At 35.0% G+C, this 17,426-nt stretch overlaps 2 protein-coding genes across 3 annotated transcripts; one reads left to right on the top strand and one right to left on the bottom strand.

The window, feature by feature from the left end:
* Positions 1-2,597: 2,597 nt before the first annotated feature.
* LOC126605527 (cytochrome c oxidase subunit 6b-1-like) lies at positions 2,598-6,418 on the bottom strand. 2 transcript variants are annotated; one of them, XM_050272943.1, is made up of 6 exons: positions 6,260-6,418; positions 4,743-4,910; positions 4,644-4,673; positions 4,440-4,522; positions 4,218-4,299; positions 2,598-2,977 (listed from the first exon to the last, which is right to left on the bottom strand). In XM_050272943.1, the coding sequence occupies exons 1-6, from the start codon at positions 6,299-6,301 to the stop codon at positions 2,924-2,926; spliced, it is 459 nt and encodes a 152-aa protein (XP_050128900.1). In that variant the 5' UTR covers positions 6,302-6,418; the 3' UTR covers positions 2,598-2,923. The 2 variants fall into 2 exon arrangements, with proteins under 2 accessions (XP_050128900.1, XP_050128899.1); XM_050272942.1 differs by having other exon boundaries at positions 4,644-4,910.
* A 3,843-nt stretch (positions 6,419-10,261) lies between these two features.
* On the top strand, positions 10,262-11,691 carry LOC126602125 (VQ motif-containing protein 9-like). Its single transcript, XM_050268952.1, has one exon. The coding sequence runs from the start codon at positions 10,411-10,413 to the stop codon at positions 11,395-11,397; it is 987 nt and encodes a 328-aa protein (XP_050124909.1). The 5' UTR covers positions 10,262-10,410; the 3' UTR covers positions 11,398-11,691.
* Positions 11,692-17,426: the final 5,735 nt, after the last annotated feature.

Genomic DNA, 17,426 nt, shown 5'->3' with positions numbered 1-17,426 from the left:
TTATAACCAAATATGTCTCGGGATACTAAACTTAGCTGGAAACTTTTATTTTTTTTTTAGTTTTACATATATTAAAATAAATGGTTAAATGGGTACTTGTTTATAACCTCGGGTAATGCCCATAAACCGCCCATTTAAATTTCACGGGTAAACGGTTATACCCATAACCGTTTATTTATCTAAACGGTTACCTATAACCATAACCGTCAAATTTAAATAGGCGGATAACCACGGTTATCCATAACCAATGGGTATTTGCCTATCCCTAGATCCCGCATGTCATTTTTAGCACTTTTTTATTTTTATTATATTAAATCCCTTCTCAAGCATTTTCAAGTTTCAACCCCCTTTTTTTGAGCAAGCAAAAGGAAGTTAGGTGCTTTACATTAGTATTTGATAGTGTAATGATTAGTATAATGGTTTCTCGTATAGTAGAAACTTCTTCCGAGAATTTTTATGCGCAAGCAAGGTAAAGGCAAGACGGTTACGACTCTACAACTTATTAGTGAGTGAATTTTTTTTCTTTCAAGTATATTATATTATAATTTTCATAATTGCTTTTGAATGTTTGTGTGACATGCCATGTCTTGACTTAGAAAATATAAATGTTTAAACTATATTATTTTATTAGTATCTTGTGGGTACAAACTGTGGCATACTTACTTGTGCTTTATCTACTCACTATAAATGTCTACACGGTGTTTTGTTTATTCGTATTGTTTGGATCAAAACCAGCTTCACGTGTATGTTTACATACGCCTTTATATTCGCTTTGAATCCAAAGTAGGTGCTAGCTTATTCCTAGATTGCACTAGCCAACTAGGACAACACGAATATGCGTGCTTAATGCCAGCTTCACGTGATTGTAGTATTGGAATGTAACTTATATACCCAACACGTTCATGTAGCTACTTTCTATATCACTTGTGTGCTTAATGATTTTAATGAGCATTGCAGATATTGTTGTTGTTAATATATATATATATATATATATATATATATATATGTGTTGTACTAGTATCCTTAGAGATTATTACAGTTATTTTGTGTACTTTGCTTCTTATTTATTTTTGAGCCCATTCACGTTTTATTTTTTGTGCCCCTCTAGGACCTAGAGGCTGAACTCTTGTGGCGAAAAGAATAACTGCATTTAGCCGACCAGCACTTCCAATAATGTAGAAAGTTAATTTTTTGTTTGTATAATTATTCGTCCTTTTAGGATGAGAATATTCTTTACTTTATGATGCACTCATACTTATGCTCTTAACACTTTGCTTTGTAACAAGTGTTCTAACTAACAAACTGCACTCTTGTTCATTTTACTCTAGTTTTAATTTACTCGTATTTCTTTTCACATCACTCGCACTTTATGGTTTCGCTTCCTTTCAAGTGTCGGCCATCATACCTTGATTCGGGTGTCATGCACTCTTTTATTTGATTTTGTTTCTTAATTCTCCTTTTGTTTTATCACACAAATCATGCTCGAGTTTATGCACAAGTATTGAACCATGCATTTAAGATTAATGCAAATGAAATGTTCCAATGAAACTCGGCATTCATATTGAAAGTATGAAATACTACCCTGTACCAAGTGTAATTTTCGTGCACCATATATGTAGTGGACTGAGTACATTAAAGCGTCAACTGACTCCATTGAAATATCAAGAACAAAATTTACAACATTTGACATTTTAGAAAAAACAACTGCTCTGGAAAATGAAAATGAGATTTTGGAGGAAACTTAATGGTAAGAACAATATTGAATTACCAGCTGTAGTGAAAAAAGGTATACCATCAGTTATCTATTAGAGAGTATCATGAAATAAGTTTCACAAAAGTTTACGGTATGCATTAGTTTGTCAAGAAAACTAGAGCCGCTTATTGAATGTTATGAGAATTTGTGAGATCTTAAATCTCCAAGTACATCATAATCTCTGTACAATTAGCTCATTAAATTTTCGACCAAAAAAAATCTTATTAAATTTGATCTCTCTCATAATTCAACCTCAAAACATTATGCAATTCCCTTTGTAAGTCTGCAAGAACTAGCATTATGACTGCATCCCTCATAGTTGTATATGTATATAGTAAACTCTTAAAACCGAGTAATTGGTTTACTTCATGGTGAGAAAATATGAATAGACGATTATAACGTATTAAAAAAATAAAAAAGAATCGATTGTATGCTGGGATACCCATAGATAAGGCCAATGTCTTTTTGTAATATCAACTGCACCAACCCAGCAACCGTTGTCTGGCCTTTCTCTTTTTCATGAATTCTTGCTTCAAACTACCCAAATATCCACCATACTTAACAAGAGCTGATCTAATTTAGTTTGTTCTTCTTAATACTATCCCCTTCTCCTTCTCTATTTGTATGACTCCCTATTCTATTCTCTTCATCCTCTCTGCGATCATGACGTTTCAAAAGTGCAGCCATCCTCTTCATCCTCTATAATCGTGCCACTGCTATAAGGGAAGCTAAGGGAAGCTTACCTACCGAGATATTTCAAGTTTACCACACATTTCAATCTAAATATAAGTATTCATGAACTGAAATTTAGATAATTGTCGCACAAAAACTGAAAAAACCAATATCAGCAAGGCACAGTGCATTTTATTGTGTGGCAGGTGCACAAAGCTCTTAACAAATGTCACCTAGCTTTTGGCAACAGTTTTACAACAGCTCATGCACAAAATTATGAGAAATGAAACTATGATTTAGTGATGAACAAAAACTTCATTTCATGAGCTACAGTTTTGCTGTATTCTGAAATAAGCCAAAATTTCTTATTCATTCATTGTTTTAAAATAGGGCATTCCCTTGGAGTTCAACTCTCAATGTAGAAACTCATCTATTGGAGGAAAACTTGGATATTACAGAAACGCACAGACCAACGCTTGTTTTTTAAGCCAACACCATCTACAGGGGACCTGGAAAAGTTCCATTCTCCCTTTGTTCGTTCCATCTCTCAACCTGATACATACAAACAGTACAACAAGAACACTGTTAACTTTAGCTCTGCTAAGGAATACAAGACTTACGAGAGAGAAGTAGCCAACTAGAAAACCTGAACTGAATGAAATACAATAACAATTCCTTATAGCACGTAAACAAATAAGCAAAAGGAAACTCAACAGCAGCACAAACAGATGCACGTGTGGGTACACCAGTAACTAAGTCACACATTGGTAAATGTCTTGAGCTATAAGTGTATGTTCACAGGTTCTATTCTATACTCAAGATCGAGTACTTCATCCAAACAAGGAACTTTATCCATTTTGACAAATATTGAAAATATCATAAATGTTCTCTTGGTCACCAGAACGGGACACTTGAAAGTATAATCGTTAATCCTTAAAATGAGGAATAATTAAAGTTCCAATGTTGAGTGAGACTGGCTGCCCACGTGCCTGAAGTGCAGGCAAACAAAATCACACCCACTTAAAAAAAACATTCACAAGCACTCGCCACAGATTGTGGTATATTCTCTCTCCTCCCAGCAGCAAAAACTTAAATAAAAAAAGAGCAGAAACTGTAAAAAAAGCAATGGTCCACGCACTGAAAACATCTCAATAGAAATTCTAATAAGATTTTGATTCGTATCTTGTGTAAACTAGAGTAGAAACAATTGATATCAACTATAAGCATAATAGAACTGCTTAATAACTTGTTATACGACACATACTTTTCTGATCTCACAACAGTATTTGAAGCACTAACCTCTCCCAAATATAGACAAAACAGCAAGGCGAGTCAAACGACAAAAATGAAAAAAGCAAGGCAATCCAATTGAGAAAACTATTTATCCATTAGGTTCAGTTTCTAGAATAAAACGCATTACAAAAATACGAACACTATTTTGGTATCAATGAATGGCTAAAGAGTTGATCTGAAATTTAAAGTACAGAGATCAACTTGAGCAAAACATTAAGCCCAACAAATTGTGGGGCTCCTTTATTTCACACATGGTGTCAAATGATTGTGGCCTTTTCAACTAAATATCTGTTTTCCCTCCTTCCAGATTTGTCACCACTTAGAACACTATAAGATCGACAATTAGAATGCAAACTTCTCCAATAGCAAAGGCAATTTAACTAAACTAAAGTAAGAACCGAATATGATTCATCATGTAGGGGATGCAGAAGGCCATACCTTCAATAATAATAGCAAACATTACAATTTTAGGACCTGAAAGAGCATTGAAATTACATACCCATTCACCAGGGCAAAGAGAGCGGTAAAACTTTGCAAATTTGTCACACTCGGGAGCACCTTCCCCCTTTGCAGCTATGCACCTTAAAATAATTGGACCAGGGAAACCTTTGTCAAAACCTCAGCACCAAGCTAGAATGTACGTGATAAATGGTGTTCAAATAACAGGAAGGAGTGGTGTGCATGTGTGTATGGGGGTGGGGGGCACTCATTGTATACATACCGATGATACTCTATATATCGGGTAAAGCAATGCCTTGTCTGGTTAGTAGTTGGGAAACGGAAATCTGCTGGTGCTGTCTCAATCTGGACATGAAAATAGAATGTCAGTGAACGGATCAAACATATAAAGATAAAAGATAAGATGAGGTATGCACTATGGTAGGGAAACAAAAGAAAATTACTGATAACTTTATAGGTGATTAACCTTAATTTCAGGTGTCTCTTCAACTACTTCTTGGTCACCTGAGTTGTCAGTACTATCACTGCTTTCTTCAGCAGCAGCTTCAGAGGTAGGATTGGTTTCAGTGCCTTCTTCACTAGCAGAAGGACTGGCTTCACTGCTTTCTTCAACAGCTGGTGTAACTTCAGAGCTTTCTTCTTCTGCAGCAGCAGGTGTTTCCTCAGGTTTCTCAGAAACAACTTCTTTTACTTCAACAGGCTTGGTACCCACATCTTTCTCCAATGCGTATTGCTGTATGTCAAAGTATGAGAGGGAAACACTTAGCCATTACTAATCTTATGCCATTAAAAGAAAGGACTAACAAAGGAGAGCATATAACAAAGCATGTTAAAGTAAAGTCAGTAAGTGGAAGGCTGGAAGATTTTTATGATTCTCCAGAAAACAGCCACTTGGCACAGATAGCAGGCCCTGCGCTAGTTCTTAGCGTAATACAACTAGACTGATGAGTGATTATAAGATTAATACAACTAGATTGGTTGCATGTCTGGGGAAGGAGACGGGGAAAGGGGATAACTTTCAGCACTAGTTTGGTTAGGAACAAGCACATAAATGATCCAACTGCACCACAACAGCTCATGCCTACTTTGTGGAAGAATGTTTAGTACAAACGAAGTGGGCACTACCATCCACTATGATTTCACAAGCATTTGAGTCCTAGATGATCCCAATACATCTCGCAATCACAGTGGCAAATTTTCTTAGTGCTAATATAGTCCCAGAAATATTACCCTACTTTGTGCTTTCCCAAACTCAGGCTTGCTTTAATGTGGCAGGACTAACTCGACATTATAACATGATGTAGTCATGGCAGGACTAACTCGACATTATAACATGATGTAGTCATACTTGTTATAGTACCAAAGACATGCTCTAATTGTTTTCTCCACACATGTCAAGTTTCGAAAGAATCTTCTACGAGCGTGTTTCTTTCAAGGTGATATTACTCCGTCCAGGATACTGAGTCCTGACACAAACTGTTTACTTGTTTTAGAGCCTAATACTGCAGTGTGGCTTATTTCTTACCTAATTGACTGTCTGGCCTAAAAATGCTCCTCTAGAGGATCCAGGAATTGTATTGCTTACCAAAGCAATAAACTTTGCACAACTTAAAAAGAATTCAAAACAAATTGAAAGGCATACCAAACAGAGTAAATCAAAACCTAAAACTTGTCTATAACAATATTTAGTTGCATTAAAAGCACAAATTAAGCACACATCACGCGAATGTTGATCAAAATTTTCACGTAATTCTGAAGGTTTAATATAATCTACACAAGAAATGATACCTACAAGCAACAAAAGATGACATTTTTTTTCCAGCTTCAATGGAAAAAAAAAAAAAAAAAAGCACTTAATTTAACTTTTTTCTACAGAAAATTAAGCTCTACATTTACACAACAAATTAAAGAAGCAAAATCTTATTACACCAAACCACAGATACACAATTGGAAGCAAAATTTCAAAATTTTCACTTTGAAAAAGCAATAAGAATTAGCATCTAGATCGAAGTAAACAGAGAACACTTCCATGAACGAAATTGGAACATTTGGAGGAGATAAAGGAAATGATTGGAATGGTACCTCGGCTAGGGTTTGGATTTTGTCGGCTTGCGTTTCCGCCATTGATGAAAATCTGATATGCTTCAGCTGCCCTCGCGTTTTAAGATGTGAGGCCGCCAAGCAGGGAGAAGAGAGGAGAGAGAAGTGAAACGAAGCGTATGGATGGTTTGTATACCGTCTGGAAGCTGGGAATTTTTAACTGAGTTACTGAGGTGGTAAAAGGTAAAAATTGATAACGATAAGTTGATGATTAGAGTGAGGGAGCGTAGAGTCAAACTGACAATCTTGGGCCTGTGAGTCCTAAAAAATGAGATGGGCCGTTGTCACTCATCTGTCATAAAACAAACTTACTGGGCACACCCCAAACCGCTATGAGCGATAAGGATTTGCTCCATTCTTAGGGCTGGTTTGGTATTAATGTGCTTTGAAAAAAAACTGCTGTAAGAATAAGCGGCTGTAAAATAAATCAGCAGAGTGTTTGGTAAATTTTTTTGTAAAAGTGCTTTTGGAAAAAAAAGCAGTCTGATAATGGATCTTTTCATTAAAGGAGCACTGTAGCTCTGTATTCTTTGAAGAAAAACCAGTTTTCCAAAGCTACAAATAGCAGCTTCAGCTTTTTCCTTTGATTTCAGCTTATTCTCACAGCAACTTCCAAAATAAGCCTTTTTTTTTCAGTTTACCAAACACCTAAAACCCTCACAGTTTTTTTTCATGGGTGTTTTTTTTTTAAGCACCTCATTCCCAAACCACTCCTTAATCTCTCTCACCTTTCATTTTTATTTGAACAGTTATGATTAAATCATGTCAATATTTTATACTGATTGTTTATAGAAATAAAGAGACAAAAAAACAAAGTGAGAAGATAAGAGAGAAGAAAATGTGAATAAGAGAGAAAAGAATCCGTGGGAGCTTAATAGGAAAGGCAGCAGGCTTATACCTAAAATAAGACATCAAAACGCAGGACAAAAAAAGAGAGAGAAATCAAAAGCCAAAACAAAAGAGATGAAAAGGGTGGAAGCAAATACAGACTGAAGATAAGACTGACAATCGATTAAAGGTAGAATCAAATGGCAACTGCTCATAGCAGGTTTTTTTTTATTTTTTTTGTTGGTAAAAGTTGGGTATTGTATTAATCCGATAGTAGGTTATATGTCAACTCAAATGAAGGCAAAATAACTCAAATATATTGGAGAAAACAGATAAATAAAGGCCTAACCCAATTAAATAAGGAAAAATTAGTATCCGGTTCCTAGTTTTTACTGTTCATTGACTAAGACCTTATTAATTTTCAAATTTTGATTCAAGTCCCTAACATTAATGTGATAATGAATTTACATGTTTATTATATAATTTTTCAATATAAAAATTAGTAATTAATTTAGGGTTTAATACTCACACCTCTATTAAACTTCTAATTAATTTTCAATTCAAACATTTCCAAAATAATAAAAAATTAAATTAAATTAAGTTTGTACCTATTAGTTTTTTATATATATAAAAAGATTCTCAATTTTTTAATCTTAAATGCACCCATTCATATAATTTTTCAATTTTTTTAATCTTAAATGTACCCATTCTCAAATACATCAATTTGTTATATGTAAAATGTACCCTTTTTTTAATATAAAATCCTTTCAAATTTTTTAATCCATGTTTAAACTTATATGGGTACATTCTTTTTTGTTGATTTGAGAATGTATCCATGTTTTGGTACAATAACTTTTTTTTGTTAATTTTGGTTAATGTACCCATACATATATGTACACACACACGCACAATATAATAGAGAGTATAATTTATATTTTATTATTTTTAATCCCATAAATTATGGGTTTTATTTAAAATCTCATTAATATAAACAATTACAAATTTCAATTTTTAATTTATAATTTAAAAAATATAGTAACTTACATTATTACATTAATGTCAGGGACCTCAATCAAAAACTAAAAACTAACAAGGTTTCAATAAAAGAATATTGATAGCTAGGGACCGCATCCAAAGTGTCCCATTAAATAAACTAAAACGGGAACTCAAATCCTTAATTTCCGATCGCATAAAGCAGTGTCTGCCACTGTCATTGCCACGAAAGTCTTGCCAGCAACTACTGAAGCAACAACACTAGAGAAAACGACCAAGTGATGAAAACAAATAAGACATTGCAGCACAAAAGTACCAAACCCGTAATAAGAAGCACACCACACCAGAATTATTCACCAAAGACGCAGAACCAAAAGATAGTCACCAAATCCAAATCTCATTCACGAATCCCAATAAATGGATAGAAGGTGAGGCTAAGGGGTATGTAAAATACCCTTACTTTGGTCTAAGGTGCAGTACACTTGGCCTCGATGGTAATCCGGCAAGTCGTTTTGGAGAGGGACAGTGAGGGATGGAAATAAAGTTGGCAACCATATTTGGCCCGAAGTTTGCATATCAGAGCAAATGATGGTGGGGATGGCTAAGTAGCAATTTTTAATTAATTATTAAATGTTTTTTTAATAACTTTTCGTTGCTTTTCTTTCCAAAGCAATATTTAAATATTTTTACACCTTTTAGGTCATTTTCTTTCTTTAATAATGCAAAGAAAATAAATATGAACATTGTTGTAAATAGTGGGTATGTTTGCCCACATGTATATAGTATAGACTCACAAGCTAAATAGTAATCCTTTTGTAATTTTTCATTGAAGTGGCTCTATAAATAGAGCACTTCGATTGTTCAAAGTGAGAGAATATCAAGAAGAGAAAAGGAAGAAATATAATACTCTCAGTATCTCTCATTTTCTAATATCTGCAATACTTTTGTCAGTGTGATATTTTGCACCACTTCGTCCTCGCTTTTAGCAAAGGTTATTTTTCTACTTTTGCCTATTTATAACAAACATTTATTTTACGTTTAAAATTTGGCATATTGGGTTAAGAAGATATATATTTTTTTTTTTGAAGAGGAAACTATAAGCATTAAGAAAACATATAATCATGAATGAAGGCATCTTGGAGAAAATCCGGAAACTCCTCAAACTAGTACAATTGGAAGTTAAAACCAACTTGGCCATCCTATGCGCCACAAAATTAGCGGATCTACAAACATGACTAACTCTAGGAAAGTCAAATCCCCTCGGGCTAGTTTTGATATCCTCAATTAGTAATCCAGTGGAAATGGTTTAAGAAAATTTAAATTTTATAAGTGTCACATATGCTGTCAAATATAAATTTTAAATTCATAATTTAGCATCTTCTTTGAAAATGGTTTTAAAAAAAAATCTAATTCTTAAAAAGACAACATTTATTTATTTGGTAGGTTGGAAAATACCCAACACCATTAAAGACATAGCATATCAGTGTACGACAAATGCTTAATCCCTACCAAACAAATCAGCAGGTGTTATTATTACCTCCTTTATTCAACAAAGACAGTCAAAAAAATCAGAAAAGGGATTATTTTGTGCGAAGAAAATTATATAATGGCATTAAAAATCTTCCTGTCTGGAATCGTGTTTGTTTTGATGGTGAAAAACTTTGATAATGTGAACCTTATAAAGCAATTTACACTGTATAAAAACTAAAAATTGTTCGTATAGCAATGTATCCAAAAAGTAGACATGATATGCCTATTTTCTTGTAATTTGTTAATTTATTGTATGATTAAAATTGGAATAAATATTATAAGTCGGTTATCGTAACTTGTTAATTTTGTGACACGACTAAAATAACGTTTTTTAATTACCGAAAGAATAATTTGGATAGAGATTAGAGAGATTAAAGTAAGAGATTAAAAGGTGAGAAATAGATGCTTGGCTTGCATTACGGGGTCATGTCTCTTCTCTTCTTTTAAGTGAAAAAGATCAAAGATACAAGACACTGCTTTTTCAGGGTTCTTTTCTTTTATTTTCTTTTTCTTAATTCCCTTTTTCCTTTATTTTTTATTTCCTTTTTTTCTAAAATAAACAATTTTTAAACTTTAATCAAAACTCAAAAAATAAAAACAATTATTTAAAATTCCATATAAATGGTCCAGTCCGCACTTGTCCCTACTTGCCGACTGTATTATCCTCATTTTTCATTGCCCACCACTCTCAGACCAGCAACCCCCTTCTTCCTTTCCCGTCAGATATTTTCAGATCTACTCACTCAGACACTGAGAGGAGAGAGAGAGAGGGCTTTTTTGTTATGGATAAAAGCTGTCCCTCTTCAACTACTGCTTCAGCTGCTCTCACTACTGCCGCTTCCAGTGGCGGCGGCGGCAGCTCCACCACCACCACCAGAGACAACTACCTCAAACACATCAACAAGCTTTCCCACAAGATCTCAAAACCCACCACCACCCCCAACACTCACAACACCTTCCTTAAAAAACCCAACTTTGAAAACTCACCGCCGCCTCCTCCCCAACTTCCTCTTCCTCCCCAACACCAGCAGCAGCAGCAGCATCAGCACCAGCCGCCGGTTTACAACATCAACAAAAACGACTTCCGTGACGTCGTTCAGAAGCTCACCGGCTCTCCCGCCCACGACCGCTTCTCCAACCCCCCGCCGCCGGTTCACCCACCCAAGCCACAAATCAGTTCCCGCCTCCAGCGCATCCGCCCTCCCCCTCTCGCGCAGCTTAACAACCGACCCCCTCCCTCGTTAGAATGCGCCGCTCCACCCCCAAACACCAATAATCCAATCATCCCACCCATGGGATCCGCCGCCGCTCACTTCAACTCCATCGGACGGTCCACAACCCCTCTCTCTCCTCTCCCTCCTTTCCCAACCGTACACTCGGCGGCTGAATCCCCCGTCTCAGCCTACATGCGGTACCTCAACAACTCAATCTCAGCCGTCGATTCTAACAATCAGAAGTTCTCGGGATTCTCGCCTCTGGCCCCACTTGTCTCGCCGCGCTGGACCAATCTGACGCCGCCTGCGCAGCAGAATCAGCAGGTTGCTCCGCCGCAGCAGGGGATAGGTACATCAGCGAATCAACAACAGCAGACAACGACGGCGATAGCGTCACAGCCGCAGTTCGCGATGCCTCCATCGCCGCTTCCTTTCGGGTGCTTGAATTCGCCGCGATCGCCTTACCCATCGCTTTCCCCAAATCAATTAGGGTTTCCTCAGCTCCCGCTGTCGCCGACAGTTCCTGTATCAAGCCCTAGATGGAGAAGTTTCTGAAGTTTCTTCAGGTAAGTCAAGCTTCAAAACGCAGTCGTTTTAGGGTTTACAGTTTTTAATTTTCAATTTTATAAAAAGACAATAACTTTGTACATTCTGGGTGAGGGGTTTATTCAATCACCGGCGCGTGGACGGAAAATGGTCCACCGCCGGTTAAAGTTAGGGTATTATCTTTGCTCTGTACATGGGACATATGAGAATGAGAGATATGTAGGTTTGTTCTTTGTTATCTGGAGATTTGGGGTTTAATCACAGGTTAGAAATGTTATATCATACAGAATTTGTGTTGCTAAACTATGCTTTTGTTGTTAAATATCTTAGTTTTGTGAACTTTCTACATATCGATTTGCAAATCGGATGAGTTTGCATAGATGTTTGCCAATTCTAAACAGAAGTTGCTATTGGCACTCCAAAAAAGTCTCAAAGTCAAGAAGTTATCAGGTGTACTCCGTCAAGTGTGACGACTACCTTGTGTTTTTATAACGGAGGAGTGCAGATAGCTTTCTGGAGTCTATTTTGGCACGATTTGTGCAATACATGCGAAGATGTTCTATTTCGATGCTAAGTTGATGCAGTCTATTTTGGCACCTAATTTTACTACATAGTACATGTGATCATGCTCCACATCGTCGTTTGTTTTTCATGTTCAAACAAAACCTGTGGTCTTATGTTGAAAAGGCCGCCATTCCTTTCCTTTGACCAGTTGTGTGGATGCTAAGCTGATAGAATGTATTAGCTGGAAACACGGGACCACAAAATGTTGTTGTCAAGCCTTTACTATGCTAGGAGTTCATTCTGAAAGCCTCTGGTTTACCACTCGAACTTACCATGCTTTTGGGATTTTCCTTTTGGCTTTTGCATTATAGTATTATTAACTGACTGCATATAAAAACGGTTATTTTGTTCTGAGTCGTGAAAGACCGATAAGCGCTAAGCTAATAAGTTAAGGTTTGAAGTGAATTTAACCATTTTAAGTTGTTGAAGATTGGAGAGAGATTAGTGCAGACAATAGGGTTTGGATTCTAGTGGGATTTTGCAGATGGAGTGTGCTAGGAGATCTTATAGATGTCATGCTGATTAGGTATAACAAACATATAGTTAATAATTAAATCAAATGAAATCTGTTTGTGAACTCCATTATTATTATTCAAAGTTATGGGAACCCACATGATGCAAATCTGGATTTTACTAGTAAATAATGATGTGCTCTCTCACATTATTAGTTTGTTGTGAGTTCTTTATTTAAACATAAGGTAGTAAGCATATCCAAGGCACCTCACATTTGTTTGGTTTTAGGTAGTAAACTTGTAAGGTTGTCCTTTGTTTTCAGACGCTTGGTCGAACTTCTTTTCTTTTCCTTAATGTCATTTTTCATACATGTAAGAGAAATGAATATCTAAGAAAACAAGAGAAGAACTTAATAACTTAAAGCTTCCTTGGATGCTTAGGCCTTCTTTGTGTGCGGATTGCCCTACTTCATTTGTCCTAATAGCCGTAGGCGCTTGCCTAGCTAACCTAGCCTAAAGTTCTCAAACAAGATTTCCATATTTTGACTTGTATTGTAGTAGGCAAATCCCTTTACTAATAATTCTGGTTGACCCACTTGCCCGAGCCCACTTCAACTTGGTCTAGATTGAAGATCACATTCACAACGGGACATATTGTACCCCTGATATTTCATGTTGTTTTTGTGCCATGTTTTCACATTCCCCTTGTGCCTTTGCGCCGCCTGTAGTTTTTCGTCTTGTCTACCCCGTATTTGTCCTTTGTTCTTTGGCCTTGACTTTCCCCTCCCCTTTCTTTCTTAGAATTCTATTTCTATGAAATGTTCTGTATTTTGTTTGCCTGCATCTCATACATTTGGAGCTTTAGAATTCTGACATGGTTTGAAATGATCCTTGTGGGGACTAATTTTTTTGCAGAAAATCTTATCAGATCTAGGAATTTGTTATTATTTGGTAAGAACAACCTTTATATGTTGTATTTGGAGCAAATGCTAGAGTTAGATGAGAACAACTTCATTCTTGGATGGTGCAACTAGGTTCAATGAACAATTGTTTTTCGGTAGACACCGCTGCCAATGTTCATTTCCCTCTCCATGGAGTGCTTTGTTTTTACAATTTTTTGGGATGCAAAACCTTCATTTTGTATGTTTTGGATGCATCGAAAGAGGCTGTCATTCCTTGGTATATTTTCAAATGTTGGAAAAGGGATCACAAACCCGTTTTCAGAGTAACCAAATGCTAAACAAAGCAACCTAAAGTTGCTGATTGATTGATCATCTCAGCATGCCTCGTTCAAGACTTTAGTTCCTAGCTTCTAATGTCTTTATTCTTACGTCCAAACTTGTTGAGAATATATATATATTTTTTTAAATATTGTTTTTTTACGTTGCATGTTGGATACGTTTCGTTGGGAAAATTGACAATGGAATCGTGGTAGATATTTTAGATGTCCGACGTGGGCAGACTGATTACTTAAAGTCCACGGGTGAATGCGCTTTACAATTTGAGTTACAAGCTTCTTCCAGTGAATGCACGTAGGGATGGGATTAAAAAACCGAAAACCGAAAAAAACTGAAAACCAAACCGAAAAAACCGAACCGAATGAAAAAATTGAACCGAATTGAAAAAATCAAACCGAACCGAATTCTTTTGGTTCAGTTCGGTTTTAGTGATCTAGAAATCGAACTAAATCGAATCGAATCGAATTAATTAAATTAATTTTTTTATTTAATTATTTGTTTTGGGTATTATTTTCTAAACCCAATTTGTAAGTTAAAATATGCTAAACCGAATGTATTGCCAAACTTTAAGCTCAAAGTATTAAAAAAATACCTATAAAAACTCTAAACCCTAACCTATTATTTCTCCGCCATATAAGGTTCCGGAACCAAACCTCCTCCTGAAGTACCTACATCCATCTCCATAGCACTGTCTACTTCTGCCCCAGCTTTATTTTTCAAATCTACTCTCATATAACATGTAACAGAATCCATAAACATTTATTTCGGGTAGATTACTTGCGTATTTTGTGATGGAAAAGAATCCAACACACACTAAATAAATTCACCCACGCATTACTTTTACTAATCAAGTTGTCAACATGCAGTTACAAGCAAACAACCCTGATCTTTGAACAACATCATACAATTTAACTTTTCTAAGTCATTTGTACGATTTTTGTGTTGTGAGGTTGTTAGTTTGGACTTTGGAAGACTTGATTGATGATTTTAGTTCAACTTTAAATGTTTATTTTCATTGTCTTTGATTCTAGTTAGAATGTTTATGTTATGATTGTGTTGGAGATGTTAAAATTTTAAATTTCAATGTTTTTCATTTTTTAAACAAAAAAAACAAAACAAAAAACCGAAACCGAACCGGAAAAAACTGAACCGAAAAAACAATGAACCGAACTGAAATTTCGGTTTGGTTTCAGTTTTGGCAAAAAACCGAACCGATTTGAACCGAACCCACCCCTAAATGCACGGCAAAAGGTTATGGGACGCACATTCTTTTTTTATATTTTTTAATAATAGTACAACGATATATTTTACACTAAAATGAGAGTTTGGAAGCCACACTATAAGCAACTTAATTTGGTATCGAATTCGCCATCACGAGATTCGAACATAAGACTTCTTACTTACAAGTTCAGATGAATATTACCAGACCATAGTAATGAATGATCACATTCTCTTTTTTTTTTTTGTTAAACGATAGATTTGGCTAGATTAGCTGCAAACGAAGTTCAAACTTGTGCGGCTATACCCAACTTCTTTTTACCATTGTGGTAAAGGGCTACTTGCATGGAACACACATCCTCAATGAGCTTGTCCCATCCTCAATGAGTTTAGTTTTGTGTGTAATGTGAATCTTTAGTGTTAATCTAAGTCAGAAATTTGATTATCAATAAACTAAGTAAAAAAAGGTAATTTGCACTTTATTACCATCAACTATCGTGAAATTCGTAATTGCCATCCTTAGGTTTTTTGTCTCATAATCAATAAAGTTTGATTTTTTTACACTTTAATACTTCTGTTAAATTTTCCGTCAAGTTTCTTATTAAATGATAGTGTGACATAACTTTGGTCTATCATATTTGTCATCATATTGCTAAGAATTAGCACTAGACATGATGGCTATCTACAAGAAATCTCTCATTCATGTAACAAATATGTTGTGCCAAAAATTATAGCACAACATCACTTAATGGGTAATTTGATGGAAAGCTTAAAGAAATTATTAAAGTGTCAAAAAAATCGAAGTTTTGGTATGAAACAAAAATTAAGGGTAGAAGGGTACAAATTTCACGAAATTTTATGGTAAATTAGGAAAATGATCCTTGTCGGATCTTTTTCCTAGTGATTCTAGGAATCCCGCAATAGTGTTGATTCATTGTACATTGTGCGATCAAAAATCATTTAAAATTTAAAATTCAAATATAAATAGTACTTAACGAAAACTGACTGTACGATATATAATGAATGGTCACAATTGCAAGAATTCTAGGATCTCTAATAAAAGGATCTTGCCTATAAAGTAATTCGACAAGAATAAAAAGGTAGTAAAGTGATGGTGCAGCAACTGCGAATTCCACTTTTGTTGATGTCACGGTCAACAATATGTAACATAGGACAAATTAGAAAATATTTTTTTATATGTTAATCTGAGAAGGAAAAAGATGTAAAATATAATTTTTTTTTAACTATAGTGGGCCACCCTAGGGGTGGATTCGGTTCAAATCGGTTCGGTTTTTTGTCAAAATCGAAACCAAACCGAAATTTCGGCTCGGTTCATTTTTTTTTCGGTTAGGTTTCGGTTTTTTATTTTTTATTTTTCAAAAAATGAAAAACATTGAAATTTTAAATTTTAACATTTCCAACACAATCATAACATAAGTATTCTAAATAGAATCAAAGATAATGAAAATAAACATTTAAAGTTGAACTAAAATCATCAATCAAGTATTCCAAAGTCCAAACTAACAACCTCACAACACAAAAATCGTACAAATGACTTAGAAAAGTTAAATTGTATGATGTTGTTCAAAGATCAAGGCTGTTTACTTGTAACTGCATGTTAACAACTTGATTAGTAAAAGTAATGCGTGGGTGGATTTATTTAGTGTGTGTTGGATTCTTTTCCATCACAAATTACGCAAGTACTCTACCCGAAATAAATGTTTATGAATTCTGTTACATGTTATATGAGAGTAGATTTGGAAAAGAAAGCTGGGGCAGAAGTAGATATAGTGCTATGGAGATGGATGTGGTACTTCAAGAGGAGGTTTGGTTTCGGAACCTTATATGGGGGAGAAATAATAGGTTAGGGTTTAGAGTTTTTATAGGCATTTTTTTTAATATTTTGAGCTTAAAGTTTGGCAACACATTGGGTTTAACACATTTTAACTTACAAATTGGGTTTAGAAAATAATACCCAAAGCAAATAATTAAATAAAAAAATTAATTTAATTAATTCGGTTCGGTTTTTTCAATTCGGTTCAGTTTTTTCGTTCGGTTCGGTTTTTTCGGTTTCGGTTCGGTTTTCGGTTTTTTGAACCCACCCCTAGGCCACCCTCGATTGAGAATCATTTGGTGAAATATTAAATAAACTAGCATATAGGCACATGTAAAGTGTGTGAGAAAATTTTTTATTTTTGTTTTTAAAATAGAAGGAGAGTGATTGAGAATGAGGGAGTGGAAAGTTTTTTTTATTTTTATTTTTTAATTAGATATATATTAGGATTACATTTAGGTGATGTTTTGAAATTAAAAAAAAAAACAAAATTTGGTTGTTTGAAATTACAGTTTGGGCATGTGGCACAAGTTGGCATTCATGTTAGCACAAATATGAACCATTTTAACTGTGCATTACTTAACAGTTAATTTAACAATTTTTTTTTTAAGAATTGCATGAAATTAAAATGAAATAACAACTGAATATATCAAATTAAAATGTTTAAAAATATTACATGAAATTACATATGCTTCCAAACCTAAAAAAATAAAATGTAACTCACGCTTTATA

This window comes from Malus sylvestris, chromosome 15, assembly GCF_916048215.2.
Source record: "Malus sylvestris chromosome 15, drMalSylv7.2, whole genome shotgun sequence".
NCBI classification, from domain to species: Eukaryota; Viridiplantae; Streptophyta; class Magnoliopsida; order Rosales; family Rosaceae; genus Malus; species Malus sylvestris.
This window is presented reverse-complemented; position numbering and strand designations above follow the sequence as displayed.

Coding starts and splice junctions, on each gene's coding strand:
- LOC126605527 (XM_050272942.1), bottom strand. CDS start 6,301: ATGGCGGAAACGCAAGCCGACAAAATCCAAACCCTAGCCGAG. Junction 4,911..6,259: donor AAATCCAAACCCTAGCCGAG/GTACCATTCCAA, acceptor TTTGACATACAG/CAATACGCATTGGAGAAAGA. Junction 2,978..4,217: donor CTCTTTGCCCTGGTGAATGG/GTATGTAATTTC, acceptor TGTATGTATCAG/GTTGAGAGATGGAACGAACA.
- LOC126602125 (XM_050268952.1), top strand. CDS start 10,411: ATGGATAAAAGCTGTCCCTCTTCAACTACTGCTTCAGCTGCTCTCACT.